Here is a 26,806-nt window from a genome sequence, read left to right as displayed (position 1 = left end):
TAGCCTCTAGTCCACTGCCCAGAGAGCAGGGCTGTAGCCTTCACAATTTATGATGAGTGAGTTAAAGCTGTTTCATCATCTTTGAGATTTTTATAGGAGAAGGCAGTGGATGTGGCCATATCCTACTTTGCAGAACGACAGTTATGGCTTTTAATTCAGTCTTTTTTTTTTCTGCTTATTTAAATGCAGTCTCAAACACAAGTCAGATTTTCCAGAGTGGATGGATAGGAACTTGTTATTTCTTGTGTATTTTAGTTTTCTCATCTATATAATGCAAATTCTGGCTAAATGGTACTAAGGTGCTTGCCTTGCACTTGACTGACCTGGATTTGATCCTGGCACCCTGGATTGTCCCCGAGGCCACCAGGAATGATCCCTGAGTACAGAGCCAGGAGTAAGCCCTGAGCACTGCCCAGTGTGACTCAATCCCCTCAAACCACCCGCAAATGCAAATATCAATAGCTCCTCTCAGGGTTGTTTTGAAGATTAAATAATGCCTCTAATGTGTAGAGCACTTTAGTGTGCAACATAGCAGTTATTTAATAAATGTTAATTTCTTTCCTCTTCCATTCCAATCAAGCATATTCTCCAGAGCATAGGTTAGCTACAGTGTGGAGGAAGGGCATATTTTCTCTCTGGTATCTCTGAAAATGTCTCTTGACTGAAAATGGCATTTTGCCTTTTTAAAGCTATTCTCACTAATCTCAGTCAACTACAATTTTGAATCTCCTTTCCATTTTTCTACATGACCTTTTATACATATGAGTCCCCTCAACAGTTCCTCAGGTCTGTTTTTGGAGTGGGGGGGGTATTCTCCCTTTTGCTTCCTGGTTTGGCTTATTAGTAAAAATGCAAACAGAACTTTGGTAGCTGCAACACATGAAATAACATGTTTTCCTATAAATCACTCTGGAAAATCTGACTCTAAGACCCAGATTTTGAGTGAATCTGGCTTTCTACTTTCTAATAAGCACTGTCAAAGGATAAAGACATCCACCTCGAGGTTCCCAACACTCCACTCGCTGCTCTGTATGATTATGAGATATTGATAAGCCCAGAATAGCAAAAGATCTTAATCAGAGGAATAAAGTCTTAAAAGGACTATGGTGTTCTTTGGAGGGATCCTAAAATTGTGAAATAGGCAAAGGGTATTTCTGTGCTTTGCTTGTATACAGATTCGTATGTCAGCAGTGTACAAACATTTGTTTGTATGAGTGAACATTTTTTTTCAGATAAAAGATCTGTAAGTTTCATCAGATTCTTTGAGCTCTAAGAAGCACAAAGAGTAAATAAATAATGATAGCATCACAACCTTCAGCTATCAGGAGAGGAGATTGTTAGCTCAGTGAGTTGTCAAGCATCCTACTATAGATGGAAGCCTTCCCTCCCTAGACTTTTTGACCAATCCTACAACCTGGGTCAGAAACACAGACACAATGCCTGCCTGTCCCGTCTGATCCAAGTTTCTTCAGTAAATCAGAGATGGAGTTTTTACCTTTGCTCTACACTTTCAACCTCACTCAGCACTACCACCGTTGGAGTAAATGGTACCCAGCAGGGTTAACCCGTACCCACTGGTAGCTTTCTTCCCCGAACTCAAATCACCTGCCCATCTTTTTGACACCCAAGATCAAACTGGCCTCAAGTTCTTTGTGCTGATTATTTTCTTGTCCTCTTCATCTTGCTAAGTAGACTTCAAAGTAAAGATGTTTTTACCACCTCCATCATTTCTCAGCCAGATTCAGGACTCTTCCTACATGTAAGTCCTCCCTTCTTCATTCCCACTACATTCTAATAACCAGGGCCCTGCATTTTCCCTTCTGGAGTCACCATCTCCAAGCACACTCTCCCTCTTCTTGCAAAATGTTACCTTGCCTGATCCAACTGTGTTGCACAAGTACCATTGCACTTTTGTTTTTTATTACTTTGGAAAGCACCACAGTTTTTTGTTTGTTTGTTTGTTTTGTTTTGGGGTCACACCCTGGCTCTTCTCTCAGAAATCGCTCCTGGCAGGCATGGGAGACCTTATGGGATGACAGGATTCGAACCACCATCTGTCCTGGATCTGCTATATGCAAGGCAAATGCCCTATCGCTGTGATATCTCTCTGGCCTCCCACAGTTATTTTTAATAAGGCTTAATAACACAATATTCCCATCAGTAGTGGATGAGAATTTATTTTTCACACAGTCCTGCCAACACTGATTACCAGTATGCTATGATTTCTCATTGCTCTTCTGATTTGGAATTCTCTAATGATGCTAGTACTTTTTCCTGTGCCTATTGGCTATCAATTTGTCTTCTTTAGAAAGATTTTTATTCATTTCCTCTTCCCATTTTGGACAGGGTTTTTGAATTTATTATGTAGATCTTTGTGAGTACTTTGTATATCCTTTACCTGATATTTTGAATACAAATACTTTCTTCCATTCAGTTTTAGTTTTAGTTCATGTTTCTTTTGCCATGAAAACCTCTTTAATTTGATGTAATCCCATTTGCTTATTTTTTGTTCTATTGCCTTTACCAGTTAACATCGTTTTGAAAAACCCTCTGAAGTTCAATGGAGCATTCTGCCTAAGTCCTTAATTTCTGGCTTTTCTCTTCAGGCATTTTACTTTCTCCGTGTTTTGTTTTGGAAGATTACATGAATTTAAGAAATTATAATTATAACTGTACTTTACATATCTGGTCTGATCTCAAGGTCTTTATCCACTTGAATTAACTTTTGTGTAAGGAGTGAGATATGAATCCAACTTTAATTTTTGCATGGGATTATCCAGTTTTCCCAGAACCATTTGTTGAAGAGACTCTATGTCGTTTCATGTACATAGATCCTCTGTTAAAAATTAGCTGACTATTGATAAAGGGATTTGTCCTTGGGTATTTAATTTTGAAAGGTCAAAAAGTCTGTCTTTATCTCAATAACATGCTGTTTTGTTCACTATAGCTTTTCAGTATAGTTTCAGGTTTGGTAATGAGATACCTCACAGTTTTAATTTTTCAGTATGGCTTTGGCAAATTATTTGGGTCTCTTCTTATTCCATATAAACTTTACTACTGACTATTTTAAAACTGAAAAATGTCATATAAATTTGGATGCAATGTTAAATCTATATAATAATTTATGTAAGATTATTATTTAGACATACTTATTCTTCTGATCTATAAGCATGGAATATTTTTCTATTTCCTAAGTTCTTTTTAATCACTTTTTAAAGTGATTTAAAGTTTTCATGATTAGACCTCCCACCTCCAATATTAAGTTGATCCATAGATACTTGATGCTTTTGGACACTATTTTGAATAGAATAGATTCTTTGATTGGTTTCTCCTCTGATTTGTCATTTTCATAGAAGAACGCAACTAATTTTGATGTATTGACTTTATAGCCAGCCACTTTGCTGTATTGATTTACTGCTTCTATGAGATTTCTTGTGGACTCTTAAGAGTTTTTTTATGTGTATTTTATCTACTTCAATAATAATAATTTAACCTCTTTTTTAAATTTAAACATTTTTATTGTCTTATTGCTAATATTATATTGAATAAAAGAGGAGACAGTAGACATCCTTGCCTTGTACCTTAGTTCAAAAGAATACTTCAATTTTACACCATTAAAATTTTTACTGGATGTGGGATTGTTGTAGTTGGACATTACTCTCTTGAGGAAGGTTTCTTCTGTCTCTATTTTTTGTTGAGTATTTTTATCATGAATGCTATTAGAGCTTGTCAGAAGCTTTTTCTGCATTGATTGTTCTGGTTATGTGATTATATCTTTCCTATTATTGAGTGGTATATTATATTAATTGATTTGCATATATTAAATAAATGAATATCACTTGCTCATAGTATACAATTGGGGGTTATGTTATTCAGCTTGCTAAGATTTTTGTTTTGTTTGTTTTTGTTTTGTTTGGTTTTTGGGTCACACCCAGCAGCGTTCAGGGGTTACTCCTGGCTCCATGCTCAGAAATTGCTCCTGGCAGGCTCGGGGGACCATATGGGATGCCGGGGTTTGAACCAATGACCTTCTGCATGAAAGGCAAACTCCTTACCTCCATGCTATCTCTCTGGCCCCAGCTTACTAAGATTTTGTTAAGGATTTTTGTGTTGATATTAACCAATAAGTAATATTCTTCTGTCTCTAGCAACATTTATAGTTTGAATGCTATTTGGTGTTATAGAAGTATAGATGAATAGGTGGGGTTATTTTTGTCTACTATTGTCTTGTATGATAGTTTTCCATTCTTCCATTCTGAGCCTATATTTTTCTATGAATTTAGATGTTTCCTATAAACAGTAGAGAGATGGATTTTGTGTCCTGATCCATTCAATACTCTAAGCATTAAAAACAAAATGTTTTGAGTTTTCGAGCCACACTTGATGATGCTGAAGGGTGAATTCTGGCTCTGAACTCAGGGATTACTCTTGGCGATGATCAGGGCACAATATGGGATGCTGTAGATCAAACCCAGGTCAAATATATACAAAGCAAATGCTTTACCAGCTTTATTATTGCTCTGGCCCTCCATGCATTTTAATGAGAAAGTTTAGCCCATTGACATTCAGAAAGTTTATTGATATAAAGGATCGTGTTGCCAGTGTGCATGTTGTGGGGATTAAGTCATTTTTGCAAGTGGTCATTTGATTTTTATGGGTATTTATTCAGTAATTTTTAAAGGCTTATTTACTTGTCACAATTGTGGCTAGGCCTTTGTTGTCTTAAAAGATTTTTATCTCTCACCTTTCAGGGTTTGTAGACTGTTGAAAGTTTTTGCATTCAGTACTTTGGTCATGTCATTCCACTCTTTACTTGCTTGTATACTATCATATGGGAGAGCTGTTGTGATTCTTATTTATTTCACTTGTATTTGAGGGTTTTGTTTCTTTAATTGCCTAAAGTACTAAGCAAAATAGACTCAAAACATTTATCAAGTCACATAGTAATCAAACGGTATAAACAAAATACAAAGACAGCTTTAAGCTGTCTATATATATATATATATATATTTATATATATATATATATTGTTGTATTAAATAAATAACGATGGGGCTGGATGGCGATGGATGGAGGCCTTTGTGCTTAGGCCCCAGCCACGTGGCTTCATCCCCCATCCAGCTGGCGGGTTCCAGGCCCAGGTGATCGGCGTAATCAAGACTCACTCACAGGCAGGCTTCAGGAAGCATTAACTTTATTCATACCCTATTCACCACATGTGTGTGGCCTATCTCATAACCTTTTAAGCACTAGTTATTCTTGGCCCTGCATCTAAACTCCTTTCAGCCATCTTCCTCAGAGCGCCCAGCAGCGCAGAAAGGGCCAAGAGCCAAAGGGCCCCGAATCCCCTTGGTTCCGCCTTATCTAACATTTCCCAGACCCCTCCCAGGAATGGGAGGGGCTCGCAGGTAAAGTTACACCTATTATCCGGTTCCCAAGACCCCTTCCAGAAAAGGGTGGGTCTAGGGTCTTAAATAGGTACACCCACATTTCCTCCTTTTCTTAATATTTTTATGCACCAACGTAATAGAGTGAAAATTAATATACCAGCCCTTTTCAAAAACATATTTTTGCAAAATATACTCTACACCTGTAACCTAAAATTCTATTAATGCTTTTTTACCAAGCACTATTCCGGAACTTTTATGTTCCTATACTTTTAAACTATATTGGGGGAACTTCATTGTTCCTATACCTTTCCTATACACAAGTACTCCAGCATACATGCATAACATACATTTTAAAAACAGGCTAAGTACATTAAAATACACAGTAAAACATTTTGCAATAGAAAATATTAACTTTGAAAGACAACAAAACACATTTAAATCATAAAGAAAATGACTAAGACAAAGATGCAGGTGGTTAGAAATTAGATGTTAAACTGTATTACCTTCCTTTTATTTTTATTTTTTTTAACCACTAACTAACTAAAAGTTATTCCATCACCAACTATGAGTAAACTATAAAATTACCTGCTAAGTTCCTACACCTAAAATCATAGTTTAAATGATTAATTTGTTTCACGCTGATCTCACCACGTTGATTTCACCATGTGGCTTTTGTAAATTTTTAGAGTTTAGATGCTGGTTTGTCCCACGCTGATTTCACCACGTGGCTTCTGTAAACTTTTAAAGTTCAGATGTTGGTTTGTCCCACGCTGATCTTACCACGTGGCTTCCTTCCGTAGTTCCAGGCTCCGTTGCCGGTTTGTGATCTGGAGCGTGGATTTCAGGTTTTTCGCTTTTCCGGGCAAAGCTGAGCCCAGCCGAGCCGAGCCGAGGAATAATTAGAAGCTTTTCGCTGCTTTTTTCCTCCGGGCGGCACTTTGGACGGTTTTTCTTGGCCACAGCTTTTTTGCAGAGGGCTTTTGGATGTCCAGAGTTGTAAAAGTCCAGTCCGAAGTTTTCAAAGTCGAAATCCAAATTTAAGCTGAAGGTTGTTATCAGAAAATCAGTCCACTTTAAATACAGTCTTTTTTCTCCTCCGTTTCCAATTTAAGCTTTTAATTAGTTTTTCTACAGGCCGAGGTTTTTGTTTCTTGTAACAAAGTTTCAGTTCTGGGCCTGAGCCTGGGCTGGAGGTGATGCAAGCTTTAACCTTTCTCCTTCCAGTTGCCCTTCTGCCCCTAGAAGGGGTTGCGGCCATCTTTGAACATGGCTTCACGTGGCCAAACACTTTGGGCTGACTGCATCTGAACAAAGCGAAAATCAAACAGAAGAGCAGAAATCTCACCATTTTCGCTGTTTTCTTGGGTCCAGGATTCAGGTCAAAGTTCGGAGCGCCATTTGTTGTATTAAATAATTAACGATGGGGCTGGATGGCGATGGATGGAGGCCTTTGTGCTTAGGCCCCAGCCACGTGGCTTCATCCCCCATCCAGCTGGCGGGTTCCAGGCCCAGGTGATCGGCGTAATCAAGACTCACTCACAGGCAGGCTTCAGGAAGCATTAACTTTATTCATACCCTATTTACCACATGTGTGTGGCCTATCTCATAACCTTTTAAGCACTAGTTATTCTTGGCCCTGCATCTAAACTCCTTTCAGCCATCTTCCTCAGAGCGCCCAGCAGCGCAGAAAGGGCCAAGAGCCAAAGGGCCCCGAATCCCCTTGGTTCCGCCTTATCTAACATTTCCCAGACCCCTCCCAGGAATGGGAGGGGCTCGCAGGTAAAGTTACACCTATTATCCGGTTCCCAAGACCCCTCCCAGAAAAGGGTGGGTCTAGGGTCTTAAATAGGTACACCCACAATATATATTGCCAAAGTCATTATGGAAATACTCTGTGACAGATATAAAAACTTGCAGTTACCCTCTACCTTTAGTTAGTGTAGTTGGATGAATAGTCTGTGAGCTTTTAAATATCAGCACAGCCATTAGAGCCCCTTGTTAGGTTTAGATTCCACTCAAATTTAGTAGGTTCATGGGGGGGGGGGGGGCTGGCCCTAAAATTGAGGAAATGGCAGTGATGGGTCCCCCAAGTCCTGAAGCTTGGAGAAGGGGAGTCCTAATGTTAGCTGTGATGGGATGGGATAGGCAGAGGTCAAAGCCTCATGGTGCACCTAAATTCAGAAGCATTACGAGCTTTGATGGGTAAGTGATGATGATCCTGGGGGCAAGACGGAGGCAGCATCTTCCTTTGAAAGAGAGGAAGGGAACAAAGAAGTTGAGATTAATGAACAAATAATAGTGCTATTAAGTTCATTCACTATGATAATACATATCAAAAATTTTCCAGCCACCCAAAGATGGCTAACATTATTCCTATGTCAAAGAAGAAGAAACTGAGGCTTTTATGCACTATAAGATCTGGGTGGTTATCTACCCCATATATTATATAGCTAACAAGTGACATTAAGTCAAGGGTTCTTTCTTGAGTCTTTGCTCTGTCTGCTCCATGTAATATCTTTCAATAAGAAGATAAAAGGACCAGGCAGTGCCATAGAGTTTTTGCATTGTTCAACTTCACTGGGAGAGAAGATTAGCTGTAGGTGTGCTTTGAGCTGAAGGGAAGCATATCAAGACTCCCATTCTAATGAACATTGTCGGTGTTTGGTGAGTGTGTAAGCAGCCTTGCCTCTTGAGTGTTGGATCTGCTTATCCAAGGCCACTGGTCATAGCACCTGCCAGCACAGCAGAGATTTTCAGAAACAGAGCACTGATTGATAGCTGAGGAGATAGAGATAGGACTCTTCCCTCAGGCTATCCTAGGTTATATCAGCAGGACTTGAATTTGAGGGCTTGATATCTGTCCTCTTTGCCAGGAACTCAAAAGGGTTTCCTGTATCCATATCTGTTTTCCAGGGGAAAAAAGTCTCCTTCCTCCATCCAGTTTGTGTCTACTTGCCAGTGAAGGATTTCTAAAAAAACCTCAGTTGGGCCATGTAATGAGAGAATTGATCCACACAATTTAGTTGGATATGGCAGGTGGAGAGGGAAGGTTGTTGGTGTCCTTGGAAAAAGAAAGTAGATCTGGTGACAGGTTTAGATTCCACTCAGCTTTAGTATTCATGGGGGCTGAAATTGAAATTGTGTGCATGAGAAACTATTTTGTAAGTAATCATGTTTTATTTGAAAATTCTGAAGAAGAGGAGGGGGAGGAGGAGGAGGAAGAAGAGAGAAAAAGAGAAAGAGAGAGAGCAGCAGCACACTTAAGAAAGCACAGACTTCTCCAAAGAAAGAGATTCTCTAAACACAGAGATCCAGTACACAACCCAGTGTAAAAGTAAGAAATAGGAAAGTGCACATTTCAGAAGGGGAGATGTGGCAGCATGTACATGTGGGCACAATGTGCATAGTTGATAGCACACATGTATGTAGCACCAACACATGGTCTTAGAGTGAACATATGTGCATCTCTTTTGTTCCAAGTTGGTTTATATAAGGGAGGAACCATTATTAATGGTATTGTAAAACACAAAATATCAATCAATAAAAAGTCTATCTTTAAAATTTTTTTTAAATAAAGAACCTCAAATGAGTCACATGAAGCAGGAATAATGTTCCTGGCAGATAGAGCAAGTAGTGCCAAGGCCTAGAGGCACCAATGAGCTTGGTGAGTGTGGGAAGTAAGTTTCATCATGGAAACTTGTAGACTGAGAAGCAGAAAGCAGAGAGTTCTCCCCTAGCATATATCAGAGCTTGTATCAACAGCTCTTATATTGATAGATATAGTTCACTATCAGAGATATTAACTCTAGTATTAATGGCTTTGATGTATTTGAGGGAAGATCTGGCATAGGAACACCTACAGAAGCTGATGCCATAGGATGGCAGGTTGAAGGCAGTTAGAATTTTAGAATCACATGTGTTAAGGATTTAAAATATTGTAATTTTTTACTTAAAAATTCTCGGGCTTTTGGTCATAAGGTTTTTAGTCTTCTTGTTCTTTAATTGGACAATATTTTAAACTCTCCCAATCTTGCACAGAAAGAAAGCAGAGTGCCAAAATTCAAGTCAGCCTCTTTAATACTGGTGCCCATTATACTTTTCTAGTGTCTGGAAATCTGGGCTCTTGGATCCTCTTTTTGTAATCACCCTCAGCTTATTCCATACTTGCATTTAACCAGCTGCTAAATGCCCTATTTCAGCCTTTCCTGAGGCTCAGAGTTCTTGGCTAGATCCTCACTAGATGTTCATTGGCAGGGTTGGAGTGATAGCCCTTTCCTGAGCTCAATTCTTCTGGAACATGTCGCTCTGTCTGCTTATGACTGACTCATTCACCAACCATGATGAACTTCTGGTGGAAACATCAAAGCAACAGATGCACTTTATGCCCCCATGAATATTTCAGAGCCCAGTGGCAGTTTCCCCACTTTACTTTATAGAAATCCTCTCCTAGTTCCTCTGTTAGTACAAAATCAAGCTGATCCTTTCCAAAACCATTTAAATCTATGAACAAAGCTGATTTCTATGAGTCTATTATTCTTACTCTTCTTTTTTTTCAAATTATGGTGAACCACTAGAAAGTTCTATTCCTGGATAAAAGAATAACTGGAGTGATCCACCCACATACCAATCCCACAAAACCCCCCTGCCCCTGGGGTGATGATTTCTAGCCTGTTGACCTTGAGCAAGTCTGGAGTGTCAGGAGTTCCAAAGACACTCTATGGCTAGCACCCAAAGCTGTTCAGGCAAACTTTTGTTTGGTGCAATCTTAGACTTCCTGGACAGAACAGTACTTGCCTCCTAATATGGTGCATCAAGCTCTCTAGGAAACGCCTCCAAACCTCAAGTTCTCAGCCTTGTTTTCTTGGTCTTGCTTTCTCAGATTTTCTTTGTTTTTGTTTTTGTTTTTGTTTTTTTGTTTTTTTTTGTCTCAGGAAAACAAGATTTTACATGTGAATACTCAATCACTTGCCAGTCAAAAGAAAGTTGAGTTTGACAGTCTAATTCCTTCCCCTGGGTTCTAGGCTACAGAGTTGTCAAAGGACTTTTCTTCCAGAAATAAATCAGTGATCTTAGAATGCTGTTGAGACTTGTGATTCGTGGGCCCTTTGACAAGTGGTAGAAAAGAGACTTCAGAGTCGGACAAATCTGAGTTGGAATTTCTGCTCATTTTTATATCTGCTCATTTCTTATAGAGCATGATGTTTGGCCTTTGTCATTTAAAGTCTGACTAAATCTTGACTTTTCTTCATTTTCATGTGAAGATAATATAATGTGGGACTAAGAACATAGACTGATGTGGAGTGGCTCAGACCCAACACAACCTTTCCTCATTTGAGGACCCTGAGCAAACTCCTTACCTCTTTGTGCTCCAAGGTGCTTGCATACAGAATGGGGATCAGAATGCTCCCTGCCCCCAGGCTCATTGTGCTGGCTGAGAGGTTGACTGAGCCATTTATGAAGTGAGAAGATAATGGTACCTGGCACCTGGTAAGCACAAAATAAATAAGCATTAGCAATAAATATCATTGTTTGTAAAGTGGAAGTGCCATTTCAATAAGAGGAAAATTTAGAGTAATGTATGCTACTTCTTCAATACTCAATATACACTTGCTTAATGATGACTCAGGAACAAGATGGATTGCTATAAATGCTGAGCCAAAGTGCCCAGTTGGTAATAAGTAGGGAAAGTGTTCACAGAACTTTAGCCTTTCTACCTAGATACAAGAGTCAGTGTGCCTAATTTATTTGAGCCATTGTGAGCTAATGGGGGCAACTCTTTTTTTCTTCTTTCCATCAGTTATCACAAGAGCTTTTGAACCACACAGAACAAATATTGAGAAATGCTCTCAAAATTAGATTTGTGGAAGTTGTCAATTTTTTGAGGGAGATTAACAAAAAGAGAAAAAAGGAGATTGGCATCCAAGACATCCCTACTCCCAATTGTAGAGTACATCATTTTTACATCATCTGCCCAGTCATCTGTGGCAGAAACTAGTTCTCATCATTTTGTTGCAGGATATGGAATCTTTTCTTGTTGATCTCTAGGCATTATGATTTGTATTTCAATTAGTAATGAAGTTTCAGTCATAAAATATATCAACTGCATCCCCACTACCAATATCAGCATCTCTTCATCAATGTCTTGCAGTGCTTCCCATTCCCTGCCATATGACCTTAGCAGACTCATTTAAAAAAACATTACTATAGTTAGTTCATGGGCTTACAATAGTGTTTATGCTTATGGTTTTGATGTGTATAATTACCTCGTCACCCATCACCAAAAGGCCCAAAACCCTCAATCAGTGTCCCTATGTCATCTCTAGTCCACTTTATTATGTACCTCCCTAGCCTCCCTTTTGCATTCTTAGTTCTAAAATCCAAGGACAAGGGTTTCCCACCATTTCACCATTCTCTTTTCTTGTTTTTATGTATATGACAGGTAAATGAGATCATTGGTTTGTCCCTCTCCCTCTGACTTATTTCACTTAATATGCTGCCCTCCAGTTCCATTCAAATTACAACAGACTGGATTATTTTACTCTTTCTCATGAGTGTATAGTATTCCATTGTGTATATTTTTCACATTTATCTGTCTTTGACATTTGGCTTCTGTATGCAATGCTACAAATAAATGTGTTTTTTTTTTGGAGGGGAGGAAGATGCCTACGTATGGCTGCAGTATCTTAGAAGATAACTTATTTGGGGGGGTTCACACCTGGTGACACTCAGGGGTTGCTATGGCTCTGCACTCAGAAATCGCCCCTGACAGGCTCAGGGGACCATATGGGATCCCAGGTTTCAAACCACAGCTGGTCCTGGGTTGGCTGCTTGCAAGGCAAATGCCCTACCACTGTGCTATCTCTCTGGTCCCGAGATAGGTCTTTTTTTTTTTTTTTTTTTTTGGTTTTTGGGTTACATCCAGCAGCGCTCATGGGTTACTCCTGGCTCCATGCTCAGAAATCACTCCTGGAAGGCTCAGGGAACCATATGGGATGTCAGGATTCGAACCAATGACCTTCTGCATGAAAGGCAAATGCCTTACCTCCATGCTATCTCTTCAGCCCCAAGATAGATCATTTTTAAGCAGAACAGTGTGACTGTTTGAGAAGCTGCCTTTGTAGACATCTCCAACCCAACCTACCCACAACACATACACACATACATGCACACAAACACACACAGAGTGAGGATTGCATTTATGTATGTTTCCATGTTTTCTGTGATTATTGACTCCCAGTTCTGACATGATAGAAGAATCCCATGAACAGATGACTGTTAGGGGATTCCACGTAACCTACCCAAAAGGGACACAGCCAGAGAGCAATTAGATATATAGTTCTAAGCAAAAAACTACCAGCACAGATTGTCATGAAGATGAGAGGATGAGACCAATCAGTGCCTGAGGATGATCAAAACCCTGTTGACCAGACTCCAGAAAGTAATCATATCAGCATCCTCTCCCCTATTTGTAATGGCCCACATTCTTAAAACATAATAAAGGAATGCTCATCCACTCATCTTCGTTAAAAAGAATGTATAGCCTTTCTCTGGAATTCTACTTTAGGAGACTCCCCCCATATTTTGGGAGCTTCCCTACATTCTTTTCCCTTTTTTCATCTTTTCCTAAGTAAAATCCTTTACTGAACTTGGCCATTTGCTCTCCTGTTCCTTGCTTTCAAATCTGATTGTTTGAAAAAAAGAACCTGTGCTTCTGTGCCTGCTATAACACTAGAACTGAATTTTTGCTTGGAGTTTTTGAGGAAGACTGTTGTCCTCTGCCTAACTTCTGTGGCTCTACTTTATATGCCTTCTGTGGATGCCATGGTGGAATTTTTCCCAAGCCCTGAGTAAGGAGAACCATTTAAGGCCATTGCAAATCTACTTCAAGATCAATTGACTTTGAGGAAGTGCAGCTATTAAAGGAACTGGACAGCAGGGCCGCTGTTAAGTGTATTGGACAGAAGAATAAATGATGAGAAGGGCATTTGTAAATTGCCTGGGCTGTGAAAGCTTGTCTGGAGTGATCTTACAGTGAGGAAGAGTGCAGGAAACCAAACTGCTCAGGGGTTTGGGGGCCCAACTGGGGCTTATTTTCTGGGACCACAACTATATGGAGCCCTGCTCACCATCATGCATCAGGACCATCAGAATCCAGAGCACTTCCCTTGGCATTCCTGGAGGGTTGGGGTTCAGCTCCATTAATATTTACTTATCATTACTTACGTGATCAGCCACCTTTGACAACTGGTACATTCTAAGGAGTAACCTCTCTTTGAAAGCATGTTGACATATCATTTGTGTTTCAATAGCCCTAAATGGCTTTAGAGAAAAGCTAGTTAATCTTCTGATCTGAGGAAGATCAGCTACTATTCACTCTGAGAGGAATAAACAAAAATGTGCTGTGCTTTTCATCTTTAAATTAGTGCCCTCAGAGACCAGCAGTTATTAGCACTTTTCAATGGTGGTGTTCACACTCCCCTCCCTGGCAACCCTAATCAGGCTGTGCTTTGGGGGCAGTTCTCAACTAAAGGAGGGCAGAGATGACCTGAAATCTTCTGGGTGCTCATAGGGAGTAAAAGGCAGAGGTCAGCTGAGTAGTCATAGGGCATACACAGTCCAAAGCCTGAGAGTTAAAGGTAATCTGGCAGAAAAATGAAATTCTAGGGGCATGAAGTATGGGCAATGCAGGGATGATAGAGAGATAGCTTGGGTCGTAAAGGGAGGAAAAATGATAGAGTCCAAAGGTTTGAAAGAAAAATGATCTGGGCATAGAGCTGGAAAGCTTCTTTCAGACTTTGCCTGAAGCCTCTGTTGAGGAAGTTCCTTGTGCATCTTGTTTGATGCCATCTCTACCAAGCTTGTCTGCCCTACAGAAGTTCCCAGAGAGTTGTGTTTCTTTCTTTTTTTTTTTTTATCAGCTGTAGCATCTCTAGTCCCATCCTGAACCTACCTGGACTTTTTGGGGTGGTGCCCCAGAGCCTGTGTTCTCAGTAAGCTGTTCTTTTGTGGGATGACTTTTCAGCTTCAGGACATCGTATTGTGTTGACAGGAAGAGAAAAATGCTAAGATAGTCCATGGGAATAAAACCCTGATTCTGCCACTAACTGTGCCACGTTGGATCTTAACATGTTCATATTCCAAATAAAAGGTTCATAATAACTCATAGGGTGGCGAAAAGGAATTAGTGGAATAATATATGCAAAACACTTTGTAAATGATTAGTATATGATTTTAATTATTTCTTTTACTAACATTAAATGATTAATAGAGGTTTGGGGATAGATTAAAACAACAGGGGCTGGAGTGGTAGTACAGTGGTAGGACATTTGCCTTGCAAGCAGCTGACCCAGGACAGACCTGGGCTTGATCCTTAGCATATCATATGGTCCCTGAGCCAAGAGCAATTTCTGAGTGCAGAGCCAGGAGTAACCTCTGAGCACCACTGGGTGTGGCCCCAAAAAACAACAAAAAAGGAAACAACATATACATAGGCCTAACTGTAAGTACATCCATAAATAAATACATCCATATGCACATGCAGCATATGTGCATATGTATGTCATTAGCATATGCATACACATATAGGTACATAGATCAAGAAATGAAAATTCACATGCTTGTGACTAGCTGGCAAGAAGGAAACTGCTGGTATGAACTGTAGTGTCTTAGACAATGTGTGCCTGGACAGACATTGAAGCTAAGACGTGTGCATAATAGATACTCCAAGGGATATTGGTAAGTGAGGGAGGCATGAAACTGGGAAGAAAAGAAAGCAAATACTCTAAGTATCAGGAACTATTTCTCATGTTATCCCAGGTCAGATTCCTAGGAGCCATCTGCCTTTGTATTGTCCTACCAAAGGAAAGAGAATATTTCTATTTCCTACAGCTTCTATGACAAAGGAATCTCAACTGGGACATGAATGTCCAAGGTCATGTTGGTTTCTGAGGCTAGGCTGGGTGGTCTATCTGCCCTAGACCTTTCTCCTTGGATTGAAGTTGCATCTCTGGGTCTACCTTTGTTACCACTTTGCTTACTACCTCCCCATACATCTCTGTTTATGTGTTATTCTTATGAGAACACATCATATCAGATGAGAGACAACCCTACTTCACAATGAACTCATCTGAACTGTTCTCCAGTGAACTTATTTCTAAATAAGACCCCATTCTGGGGTAATGTGGTTTAGTACTAAAATTTCATTGATCCATCCTTCCTTCCTTTCTTTCTTGTTATTTTTGTTTGTTTCATTGTTTGTTTGTTTATTTGGGGGGCACATGAAGCAGTGCTCAGCGCTCTATGTGGACATAGAAACTGGATTGGCCATATGCAAGGCAAATACTCTGTCCACTGTACTATTTCCAGGATCCAAAGCTTTAAAATGAATTCAAAGATACCACTGAACCCAGGCCTTAAGGTATCTCTCCCAGTTTTTACTGTGAGACATATATCTGTGTATTATAACTTCCAGGCCAGGCTGAGTGCTCACAGATGGTCAGAGAAAGCCCAAAGGCAGGGTTGGCAGTATGTTAAGTTTCCAGGAGAAGTGGGCAAGGTATCCCACAGTCTGGAGTATGATGCCCTGGGCAGGCCCTCCTGAGTGTCAGTCATTTGGGAGTTCTCAGGCCATCGCCCCAGGAGGCAAGTCAGTGTGCTTTATCTTGTAAAGGGAGAAACTCCTCTATGTTAGCTGGGTCCCCTAAACAGGAATGCTTTACAAGTCCAAGAAATAGGTCTCTGAGTAAATCCAGTCCTAGAGCTTGAGAACTCTGCAAGAAGGAGTACCTACTGAGGTTTCCAAAATAGGGTCTTTATCCTAAATGAAAAATTGGTCACTTTTCTCATGCTTGGCACAAGCAACAGTTTGAATTGCATCACATCATTCTTTCTTGTAGAAAGCTGAATCCTGAAGGATGATGAGCACCATCCTTATCCAAAGACACCATCTCCATGGTGAAAGCCCCAACTCTCCAGTCTTTGTCAACCTCAGGGTGGGAGTGTGATGGAACTGCTTCTGAGACTCACTGGGTGGACAGACAATCACAGACTAATGGGTTTTCCCTGAAATCTTCAACCCCTGCACCTCTGGATTTCCATTAATGATACTAAATGCTGTGATACCCCCCCAAAATAACTCAAAAATCAGCTTCTCTCTCCCCACACACACATTTATTCTCCTTTCCTCATCTCCCTCTCAGTGGAATAGCACACCTTAACTCACTGTAGAACAACCACAGCTGGGCTGGAAACAGCTAGACCAGTAGCAGGAAGAGAATACATGCTTATCATTAGCTGAATGGATGAATGAATGAATGAATGAACAAATTGGCTTCCTCTCCCTTCTCTCCCCTGCTTTATGGTCATTGTATTGCAGACATTCAAGAGCACAGAGTAGAGAGAAGGCTGCACCATCCCTGCCAACCTGAGCATGCTTCTTTGCAAGGATCTCTTGTAGTTCCCTTCTGAAAACAGAAACTCCCATCAAGCATCGATTTTCTTATCCTTTCTTTTCTTTTCTCAGCAAGATAAAGAGTATCTGCTTAGGTATTTAAATCAGATTAACAACCTTTAGTACCAGGTCTTTTCTGATTGGGTTGCAGTTGTTATTTTGGGGGTGACCCCATGAAGCTAATTGCTTTTTTATGGAAGCAGTATAAGCAGTGTGGTATGGAGTCTGTTTGAGCAGGTGGGTGAATTTTGTGTTTCTGATGGCATTGAGATCTACAGGAGTGAGTGAGACAAAGAAAAAGCCTGTGCTGGCTGGCTCCGCGGGGGAGCCTCACCTGGGGAGGTTGGAGTGTGGCTGGTGACCTCTCTAAGAAGAGGCGAATGGTGTTTCATCAGCTCTGCTCTGGGCGCTGATTTACTGAGGCCATCTAGATGTCAGCAAAGCTGGGATTTGTGGACAGTAGGAGAGGGATGGAGGAGCAACACCAGCAGGATGACACCTGGCCCCATGCCAGGTGCAAATTGTATTTCTCTGTCCACACAGGCGACGGACAACTCTGCCATTGATTCTAAATCTGGCAAAGTCACAGAGAGCAGACTCCCTACCTCCTCTTTCCCCAGCACATTGAAACAGACAGGAAATACAGCCTTCCCCTTCTCTCTGCAGTTATATTCCTGTCCTACCTGCTGAGACAATTTATTAAAAGTGATTTTTTAAAATGTGGTTAAAGGTGGATTCCATAGAAACACACAGGTTAAAAGACAAAGCAATTTTTGGACTAAAACTTGAAACCCAAAGCCATAGCAAATATAGAAATCTAGAAATGCGGATGGGACCCTGTGATTGATTATTAATTGTATTTGTTTCTGAGCTTTCTAAGGCCCATGACAAACAGAAAATTTGGATAGGCTATGTATTTTTATGAAGAAAACCACTTTTTGAGCTATGCTCTGAAAGGAATTCATCAAATATCTGTATATTATTATAGTACCCGAAGGCATTATCCTTGATTTAAGGTTTCTAGAAAATGCTAAAGTGTTTATTTACATTTTTGTTTTGGGGCCACACCTGGATATGAACAGGGCTTAGTCCTGGCTCTGTACTCAGGGGTCACATCTGGCAGGGCCCAAGGGCCCATATGTGGTATTGGAGATTTTACTTGAGTTGGCTTTATGCAAGTCAGGTGCTGTACTCCCTGTACTATCTATCTGTTCCCACAGAAGTATTTTTGAGATATTTCTTTCTTGCTTTGGCAACTGATGAAAATGGAAGGAAAATATCAGAATCTAATCATGTAAAGAGCTTTACCTAAACTGAATCTCTTACTCAGGCCTTAAAAAATTATTTTGATAGCACTTGTTTGGTTAGGGCCAAGGGAATCCTCTCTTCTAATCAGTCACAAATATTTGGTCTGCAGCTGCTAAAAATGGAAATTTGTGCTAAATGATCTGTCAGAAGCCTTTCTTCTAGTTTATCGGTAACACAGCTACCGAGTTCAAAGAGAGGAGTTGCTCTTAGAAGTAAAGCCTGTTCAGCACACTGCCTTCTCCCTTTTAGGCTAGCTCCTCTGTGCCTGACTTCATTTCATTTCCTGTGGATCCAGCTCTCACACTCTCATCTTGCCTCACCCCTCCCTCAGCACTGTAGCGTCTGTTTCATTATTCTTGATATGAGCAAAACACATCTGAAGTCAGTGCTGACAGCAGCCATCCCCTGGCTCAGAGCTTGCATTCAGGGCAGCTTATTGACTCCTTGAAGTGTCAGCGGGGCTTCCCATGTGTTTGCAGTCAGTTGGTAACAAATAGGCATCCAAGACTCCCACACATGCCTGGGGCTTCAACTGAGTGAGTGAGTGACTGGGACTCCCTGGACCTCTCTTCCTGAAGGAGGTTGACTCCAACTTCATAGCTTCAGGCAGGCAGCAAGAGAGTGAAAGCAAATACTAAAGCAGGCCTCCTCAGATCCTCCCCATGCAACTGCATGGGCTTCCACCTGCTGCCTCCTGCCATGGTGCTGCTAATCCAACTTTGCATGCATACATGTAATGTGGGATATAAATTCCAAGAGTCAGTGTCAAGGGGGTGTTTCAGTGGCCATTGTGCCTGGTCCTCTCACTTCCACTCCTCAGTTTCTTGGTCACCTAGGCAGGGACTTACTTGAAGGGTGGGGAGACTGAATGTCAGGTTGTGAATACTAACCCAGCTCACATGCACTACTATAGTACTGCTACCCTCAAAAGTCCCAATGCCAGGCTTTATGAACTCAATTTAACATGTTCATAAATGGAGGTGTACAAGGCAGACCTTGGGAGTGCTGAAGCAGTGAATGCTGTCAGAGGTGTTATGCAACACTGTTTGAAGACACAGAAAATGTGAGGCATGTTCAATCCTTCCTACTTGAATGGGCTCTGGATGTGGTCAAACAATGCAGCTCAGTATCCTGTGGTGTGTGGCTGCCAGGGTGTCTCTACATCAGCTGTATGATGTGACACAGTGTGAGTGGCAGCCCGACGGAGCCAGTGTTTTCTCAACAAGGGAACAAGACAGACCCTCTGACAGCTGAGCTGGCCCTGGCTCTAGCCAGGGTTATGTGATTGAAAAGGATGATTTATGTGACAACAAAGGCTTTCACAAAAGCTGGAAAGGTGGAAGGGCTTGATAACAAAGACACAGGATAAAAAATAATCTGGAGAAAAGCATTTTGGCATCCAGAGAAGTGGTACTTAAAGGTAGGAGGGCATGGGGCTGGAGTGATAGCACAGTGGTAGGGCATTTCCCTTGCACATGGCCAACCTGGTATGGACCTGGATTCTATTTCCAGCATCCCGTTGGTCCCCCGAGCCTGCTTGGGGTGATTTCTGAGCACAGAGCCAGGAGTAGCCCATGAGCACTGCCATATGTGGCCCAAAAGCCAAAATAAATAAATAAATAAATAAATAAATAAATAAATAAGTGGTTTGTTTGTTTTAAAAATGGTAGGAGGTCAGAAGTGTGAGATCCCATTCTTTAAAGTTGGTGTGGGCAGGCAGTGCCCCCCCACAACTCCATATATACATATACATGATATGGTGGTGGAATGACACTGATAGGGATATGTTATCATTAAGCTTAATTTGAATCAATGTGAAAAAAGATTAATGTGACCTTATACCAGTTTAATAAGGCAGAGCTTCTAGATTAAAGGAGGATATTCTGCATGGTACAGTTTATCCCCCAGACATGTTAGACTAATTTTAGGATACATAATTTAAAAGAGTCAGAGAAAAATGAACAGATTGAAAAACAATCAACATGATAACTAAATTGCACTCCTAAGAGAGCTTGCTCTGCAACTTTGGACACATTCCTACAAATTCCCAGAGTTCAGAGTTAGTTGTGAAGAATTTTGAAAGTCTGCTTGAATCAGTATTTCCTCTGATGTTTGAATCTTTTCCCCTCCACTTTTCTTTATAAGAGCTCATCCAAATTTATTTGTCGAGCAGTATTGTGTGCAAAGATGACAACCAATGTCTAACTGAAGGATTTAATTCTTATAGTAGTTGGCACCATATCCTTCCAGGCCTTTGCCCAGGACTAAGTCTCCTTGATCCCCAGTCCTTATTGCTTGGAGCCCTCATAACTTGGAGCATGGCAGAGAAGGGGGAGGTGGTCCTAGGCTGGAGTGTATGGAGGGATTTGTTCACTTGAGATGAAGCCTCCCATTCCTGAAATAGTCAAGTTCCCTCCCAATAGGATGGAAACTGTGAAAAGGGAAGGAACAAGATTACTCGTTTATTTTTAATTTTTTCCCCTTTGAGCATCCACTGTCTTCTTTGTGCTTTTCACACCTATTAATCTCATTTAATCCTCCTAACAGCCTGCTTAGTTTCCCTGGACTACAAAATACAAAGTACCACAAATGTGTGGCTTAGAACAACAAAACATTGATTAGCTCACAGCTCTAGAAGTTAATAAATCAGGGTGCTGGCAGGCCTCTCTCTTAACTTTTGTCTGGTAAACTCAAGAGCTCCTAATCTAGTAAGAGGGTATTTTCCATCTCTTTATTCTCTCCTCACATAATTTTGCTTCTAGGAGTATCTTCTCTATATCTGAATGTTTTCTTATCACAAGAATAGCACTAATATTAGATTAGGGCTTTATCACCTATTTTTTAATCTGAAAGAACCTACTTTCAAAGAAGGTCATATTCCTGATCCTCTATAAGGAGTTACTTCAATATATCTTTTGAGTTTTGCCACAATTCAGTCCCATACCAGTCCATCCCCTGAACACTCAAGCCCCACTTACTTTCTTTCCTTCATTTGAAATACATTCACTCTATTTGATCACCCCATGGACATCAAGAACCTGCTTAGGGGTAGGGGTCTGTGCTCAGTGGCTTAGACACCAGCTATGCAAGTTTAAGGTCACATCTCAACTCTCAGTACCACTTTGTGCACCAACCACAGTCCTACCCACTGTGCTACCTGAACCCTTGCATAAAATTGATTTTCAGCTGCATCAGTGCCAAGTTGGTGTGAGCACCACAATAAAATATACAAACTCCATGAACTCCATAACTAAAAATATATGCACAGAATCAAAACAGTGAGAACTCACCTCACACCAGTGAGAATAGCACACATTACACAGGACAGAAACAATCAGTGCTGGCAAGGATGGTGGGGGGTAAAAGAACCCTCATCCATGGCTCTTGAGAACATCAAATGGTTAAACTTAAAAAAAAAAACCAATATGGACTCTTAGAATTGAGCTTCCTTCCAATCTGGTAGTTCAATTTTTTGGCATCTATTCCAATGGCCCCCCAAACACTCTTTTTAAAAGATACTTGTGTCCCTATGTTCATTGCAGTAGTATTCATAATTGTCAAACTGTATAAACAACCCAAGTGCTCAAGAAAAATGACTATGTGAAAAGATAAAACCATGCAATTTTCCACTATATGGATAGATCTGTAGAGTATCATCCAGAGTGGAATTAGTCGAGGGACAGATGCAGAATGATTTCTTCCTTGCGTGGAATATTAGTAATAACCAATAGCCAAATGCAACAGACATAAACACTTCCCTGGGGTGAATATAGGGGTGGGGAAGATTGTCTAGGACATTGGAAGAGGATAGTGACCATTCTGATGGAGGGTGTGGTGTTGGATTGATGTATACCTGAAACTACCCTAAATAGTTTCATAATATCTCAAAGAAAATGGGCAAAGATAAACATTTTTTAAAAAATGTGCACACATCACAGCCAAGCAGTGCAAACCCAAGCAAGAATGTTTATGAGTATTACCACAAATCCCAGCGGTGCCACCACCAGCTATCGTGTTTGTGATCACCATCCACAACCAAAGAGTGCAGCCCTCAGTGACTTGTGGCTGAAATACCATGTTGACAGATGCCACAACTGATGACATGAGTGCCACAGTCAGGCACGCATGAGACCCCAGCTGTTATGACAACAACAATAATAATCAAGGGGAGGAAAGCAGGGAAGATCCTAGAATAACTGTGTTCATTTAAATAATTTGAAAGAAAGAACCAACTCAGATACAAGTTCCAGATCTCACTGGAAAGGCAGAATTACAATGCTGGTTGCTGGCTCCTTAGCTCTGAGGTCTCGGGTTTTCTTACACCCAGTGGAGCTCCTTGTTTGGTGGGTCCCAGCCTGAATGGGTATGTGCAGATTGGGATAATGAAGGAGTGTGACCGAGAACCAGGTAGGTGCTGGGATATATGTGGTTTGTGTTTAAGCCATAATGGGGCACATGGCATGGGCATTTCTAGGCTGTGGCTGGAGCTGCTGTGGCAAACCATAAATGAGGTCACCTTGCTTCAGCTTGCTGAGGGGGAAGATAGTGTGTTCTGTGGCTGAAGCTTGAAGAAGCAGAGAGTGGGTGCCCAGCCAGGCTCAGCTATAGCATACCCCAACCACTGTACTCTGCTCTAGGCAGTGATCTTTCTTGGGAAAATGGGGTCCCAACAGGAGGGGCTCCCATCCTGGTCTCCTGGTTAGTGGAGAATTAATAGGGAGCATGTGGGAGAAAGAAAAGAAGAAGGAGGGTACAGAGCCAAAGCGAAGTGTATCACTTGTGAGGTCTTCACACTATATACCAGACATGGCCAGAGACTGACGAGCACTGGATAGACTAAGTACCATCTGAACTCTATTTTTCTAGGGTTCATGATGATGGTTTAGTAGTGAGCATTGTGAGCTGGACTCTGAACAGCTTTCTTTTTTTCTGAAGCTGAACTATGTGGAAAATCCTCTTAGATGTTGTTTTCTTTGGCCCTGTGATGCTAACACTGTGCTTCCCTCCGCCCCCAGAGGAGCTGAAGGAGAAGCTGACGGAGTATGTGGACAAGGTGAATGGCCAGAAGCCGGGCTTCATCAAAATTGTGCGCCACAGCAAGCAGGAAGGTCTCATCCGTTCCAGGGTCAGCGGCTGGAGGGCAGCCACTGCCCCAGTCGTAGCGCTCTTTGATGCCCATGTGGAATTCAACGTGGGCTGGTGCGTATGCCTGGGGGAGAAGTAGGGGGGAGTTGTCTCCGTGCACCTGGGTCCAGTGGCTGCAATGCATTCTGGGATGTGAGCCCTAGATATGGAGAACTCTCTGGAAGAGTTGAGATGGTCAGGGAGGCACCTCAGAGCAGGGTGGAGTAGGATGAAACGTGGAAACTCAGCCTTTATTTAGTGCTAAAAATGGTGGCCTTGGAGACATCAACTAGTATGATTCCCTGGAATTGTGAACAGAGACCCCATATGGGAGCCACATAACTGAATATTGGGTCTTTTAAAAATACATTTATTTCTAAATGCATGGAGGAGAAAAAAGATATTTATGAAATGACTGGGGATGGGGGTTAAGGAATCTCAAGTGCATTGGTGGTGTTAAGAAAAGACAGAACTAAATATTCAAAATAGGATCAACAGGAATGAAATTATGAGAACCAACATTAAAAACAAAACTTAAAAAGGTGCTTTTATGGTGGCATGTTTGGTCTGAGAGTAGTAGTATGGAATGAATTCTGGAATATTGGTGGAGGTAGGTTGATAGTGGTGATGGGATTGATCCTGAAACATTGTATATCTAAAACCCAACTATGAATAACTTTATAAATCACAATTGTTTAAATAAAAAATAAAAAGTATATAAATAATATAAAATTATTTAAAAAATAGACTTTTTTTCTGGGGCCAGAGTGATAGTATAGAAGATAGATAGTTGTCTTGTATGTGGCCAACTTGGATTCAGTCTTTGGCACCTCATCTGGTCCCCTGAGCACTGTCAGGAGTGATCGTTGGGTGTAGAGCCAGGAATAAGCCTTGTGTTCCACCAGGTATGCCCCCCAAGAAACCATTTCTTTATGATTTATTATCATCCAGTGTTCTATTTTTCATAACTTTTAGATCCCTGTATGCCTAGGGCAATATAAATTTTTCCAGGCAATGGATTTTTTTGTGGTCTAACAGGAAACTTCTGTGGACAGATGCTGACCTGTAGACAGTGTCAGTCTAGGATCCAGGAATGAGGGTGGGGAACACAGAAGGCAGAGGGCTTGAAGAAGCTTCATTCCACTCCACTCAGGATAGTTGGACCAGACCTAAGAAAGGTGCCACGCAGACAATGGGAAGAGGTGGCCAAGGGGGGTTAATTTGTCCTAGGTACGCTGGTATCCTCCAAAGGCCAGGTCAGAAGAAGCCCAGAATCTCAGCTTCTCTTTTTTTGCTGACTCTAAGCCACTGAAAACCTTTTATTTCTCTTATAAATGCTGCTCAAGGGGCTGTGTGTGCAAGGGAACAGATGCAAACCTCAGTGACTATAGCTGGATAGGATAGGGCAGCTCACGCCTGACTACTGCAGGACTAGAGGGCCTCACAGGGCCTCTGTGTGTGAGTTTTCAAAGAGCCTGGCATGGGAGCTTGGCACTGGGGTTGATTGTTTGGGCCCTTCCTGACAATCATACCCAAGAGCACAGAAGTCAGCTATTGCCCTCAGATCCTGGGCCCATCATTTACCTCCTTGGAGATAAGTGAGGCCTTTGAGCTAGAAGGAGTTTCAGAGTTCTCATTCAGCCTGGCTGGATCAGGGCATACTTTTATATAACAGACCCGAATTAAAGCTCCAACACAGCCATTTTTTATACTTGAAGTCCCTGCTCGCCACTTGTGACTATTTAAAAACACATTTTCATCAGATTTACAGCCATAAGAGGAGAGGGACACTTACTATTTCAAGCTGATTTGAATAAACAATTATGCCACAAATGCATTATTAATGAGAATTTTATCATTCCTGTCTGCAAACACACTTCCTGCCTGGCACCCAGTCAGGCTTCCTGGCTCTGGGAAAGACCTCTCCTCAGGCAACAGCGGGTAGCAAGCTGCGGGCAGTAGGCAGTGGTCAGCCAAAAGCAGGTTGGTGAAAGAGGGAGACAGGTTTACAAGCAAAGCTCCTTGTTCTCTCCCCATCTCTACGCCTTCGTCTTTTCCTCTTAGTGGACATTGGCATTTCAGCAAAATCAAAGCCTGAGTTGAAAGCTTCCCATGGAAGCTCAGATCTGCCCTTTCTTCTTGTTTCAGTCTAGTTTTCTTTTTAGTGGAGAAGAGAAGAGAAGCTGTCACAAAGATCTAAGGCATCAGTGTCTCAGCTTAGCCAGAGAAATGCTGAAGGCTGCTAAGGATTTTCGCCAACCCCAAGGAAATCAGATCTGATATGCTTGGGTCCCTGTTCCCAGGATGCAGAGCAATCGTGCCTGGAGGAAGTAGCCAGGGGTAGTCCCTTTCTGGGCAGGAGACACTTCAGAAGTGGCCCACCTGGTGTTTCTCCCCATCAGTTATTCCTCTTTCCCTCCCTGCTCCTCAGGGCTGAACCTGTCCTCACCCGAATCAAAGAGAACCGGAAGCGGATCATCTCGCCATCCTTTGACAACATCAAATATGACAACTTTGAGATTGAAGAGTACCCACTGGCTGCTCAGGGCTTCGACTGGGAGCTGTGGTGCCGCTATCTAAATCCCCCCAAGGCTTGGTGGAAGTTGGAGAACTCCACAGCCCCAATCAGGTAAGGTGGGATGTTTCTGTCTTTTGTTCCAAGCAAGGGATTTCTTCCCATCCCAACTTTCATTTCCAAGCACTAGACTATTGTGGGATGGCAGAGTTACATGAGATGGAAAGAATTTGCCTTCAGTCATGATTCACAGGCTGTGATAAGTCATGGAACCATAGGAGTTAGTACAGGAGTTAAAGCACTTACCATGCTTGCAGCAAATGCTGGCATCATGTATGGTCCCCAAACACTGCCAGAGGGTAACTCCTGAGCACAGAGCCAGGATAATTTCTGAGCCTGGCCAAATATTCCCCAAAGACAAAACAAAAGAAACCATAATTGGGAGTAGTACAGTGGGTAAAGTGCTTGCCTTGTACACAGCCATTCCAAGATTGATGTGGTTACTATAGTCCCAGAGTGCTGTCAAGAGTGACTCTGAGCATAGAAACAAGAGTAATCCCTGAACATACTGGGTGTAACTGAAAAATTATAAGGAGGAGAAGGAGGAAAAGAGAAAGAGGAAGAAGAGGGGTAGGGGGAAGGAGGAAGAAGAGAGGAAGGGGAGAGAAGAGAAGGAAAGGGGAAAGGAGGGGGAGGAGGAAGAGAAGAAGGAGAAGGAGAACAAGAACTTACTCATGCCCATTCTTGAGTATTGGATACCTAATGGGGTTCATCTGCTATATTTGGGTACTGCTGTATTGGGAGATTCAGAGTAATTAAGACTCAGAAAGTTCAGGTGCTAGTAAATACAGGGAACACAACTGGAGTCAATGATGCCAGCTTTCGAGGGGGTCTGCATGAATCATGGGGTGGAGAAACCTATTCAGAGCACTTGCTGTTATTTTACTGGGCAAATAAATGATTGCAAGGTGGATGTTTTGGCATCTGAATGTAAGGAAACAGAGTGGATTCATAAAATTA

The 26,806-nt window shown here is 41.5% G+C and overlaps 1 protein-coding gene across 1 annotated transcript in view; it reads left to right on the top strand.

Moving 5' to 3' along the window:
- The window catches only part of GALNT18 (polypeptide N-acetylgalactosaminyltransferase 18), a 345,921-nt gene that overhangs the window by 218,469 nt on the left and 100,646 nt on the right, over nt 1–26,806 (top strand). Inside the window, exons 4-5 of the mRNA XM_049781017.1 lie at nt 23,163–23,346; nt 25,703–25,900. Of these exons, the coding sequence (XP_049636974.1) occupies nt 23,163–23,346; nt 25,703–25,900 (382 nt within the window). The remainder of the gene's footprint in view (nt 1–23,162; nt 23,347–25,702; nt 25,901–26,806) is intronic.

This window comes from Suncus etruscus, chromosome 9 (assembly GCF_024139225.1).
Source record: "Suncus etruscus isolate mSunEtr1 chromosome 9, mSunEtr1.pri.cur, whole genome shotgun sequence".
Taxonomy (NCBI): Eukaryota; Metazoa; Chordata; class Mammalia; order Eulipotyphla; family Soricidae; genus Suncus; species Suncus etruscus.
This window is presented reverse-complemented; position numbering and strand designations above follow the sequence as displayed.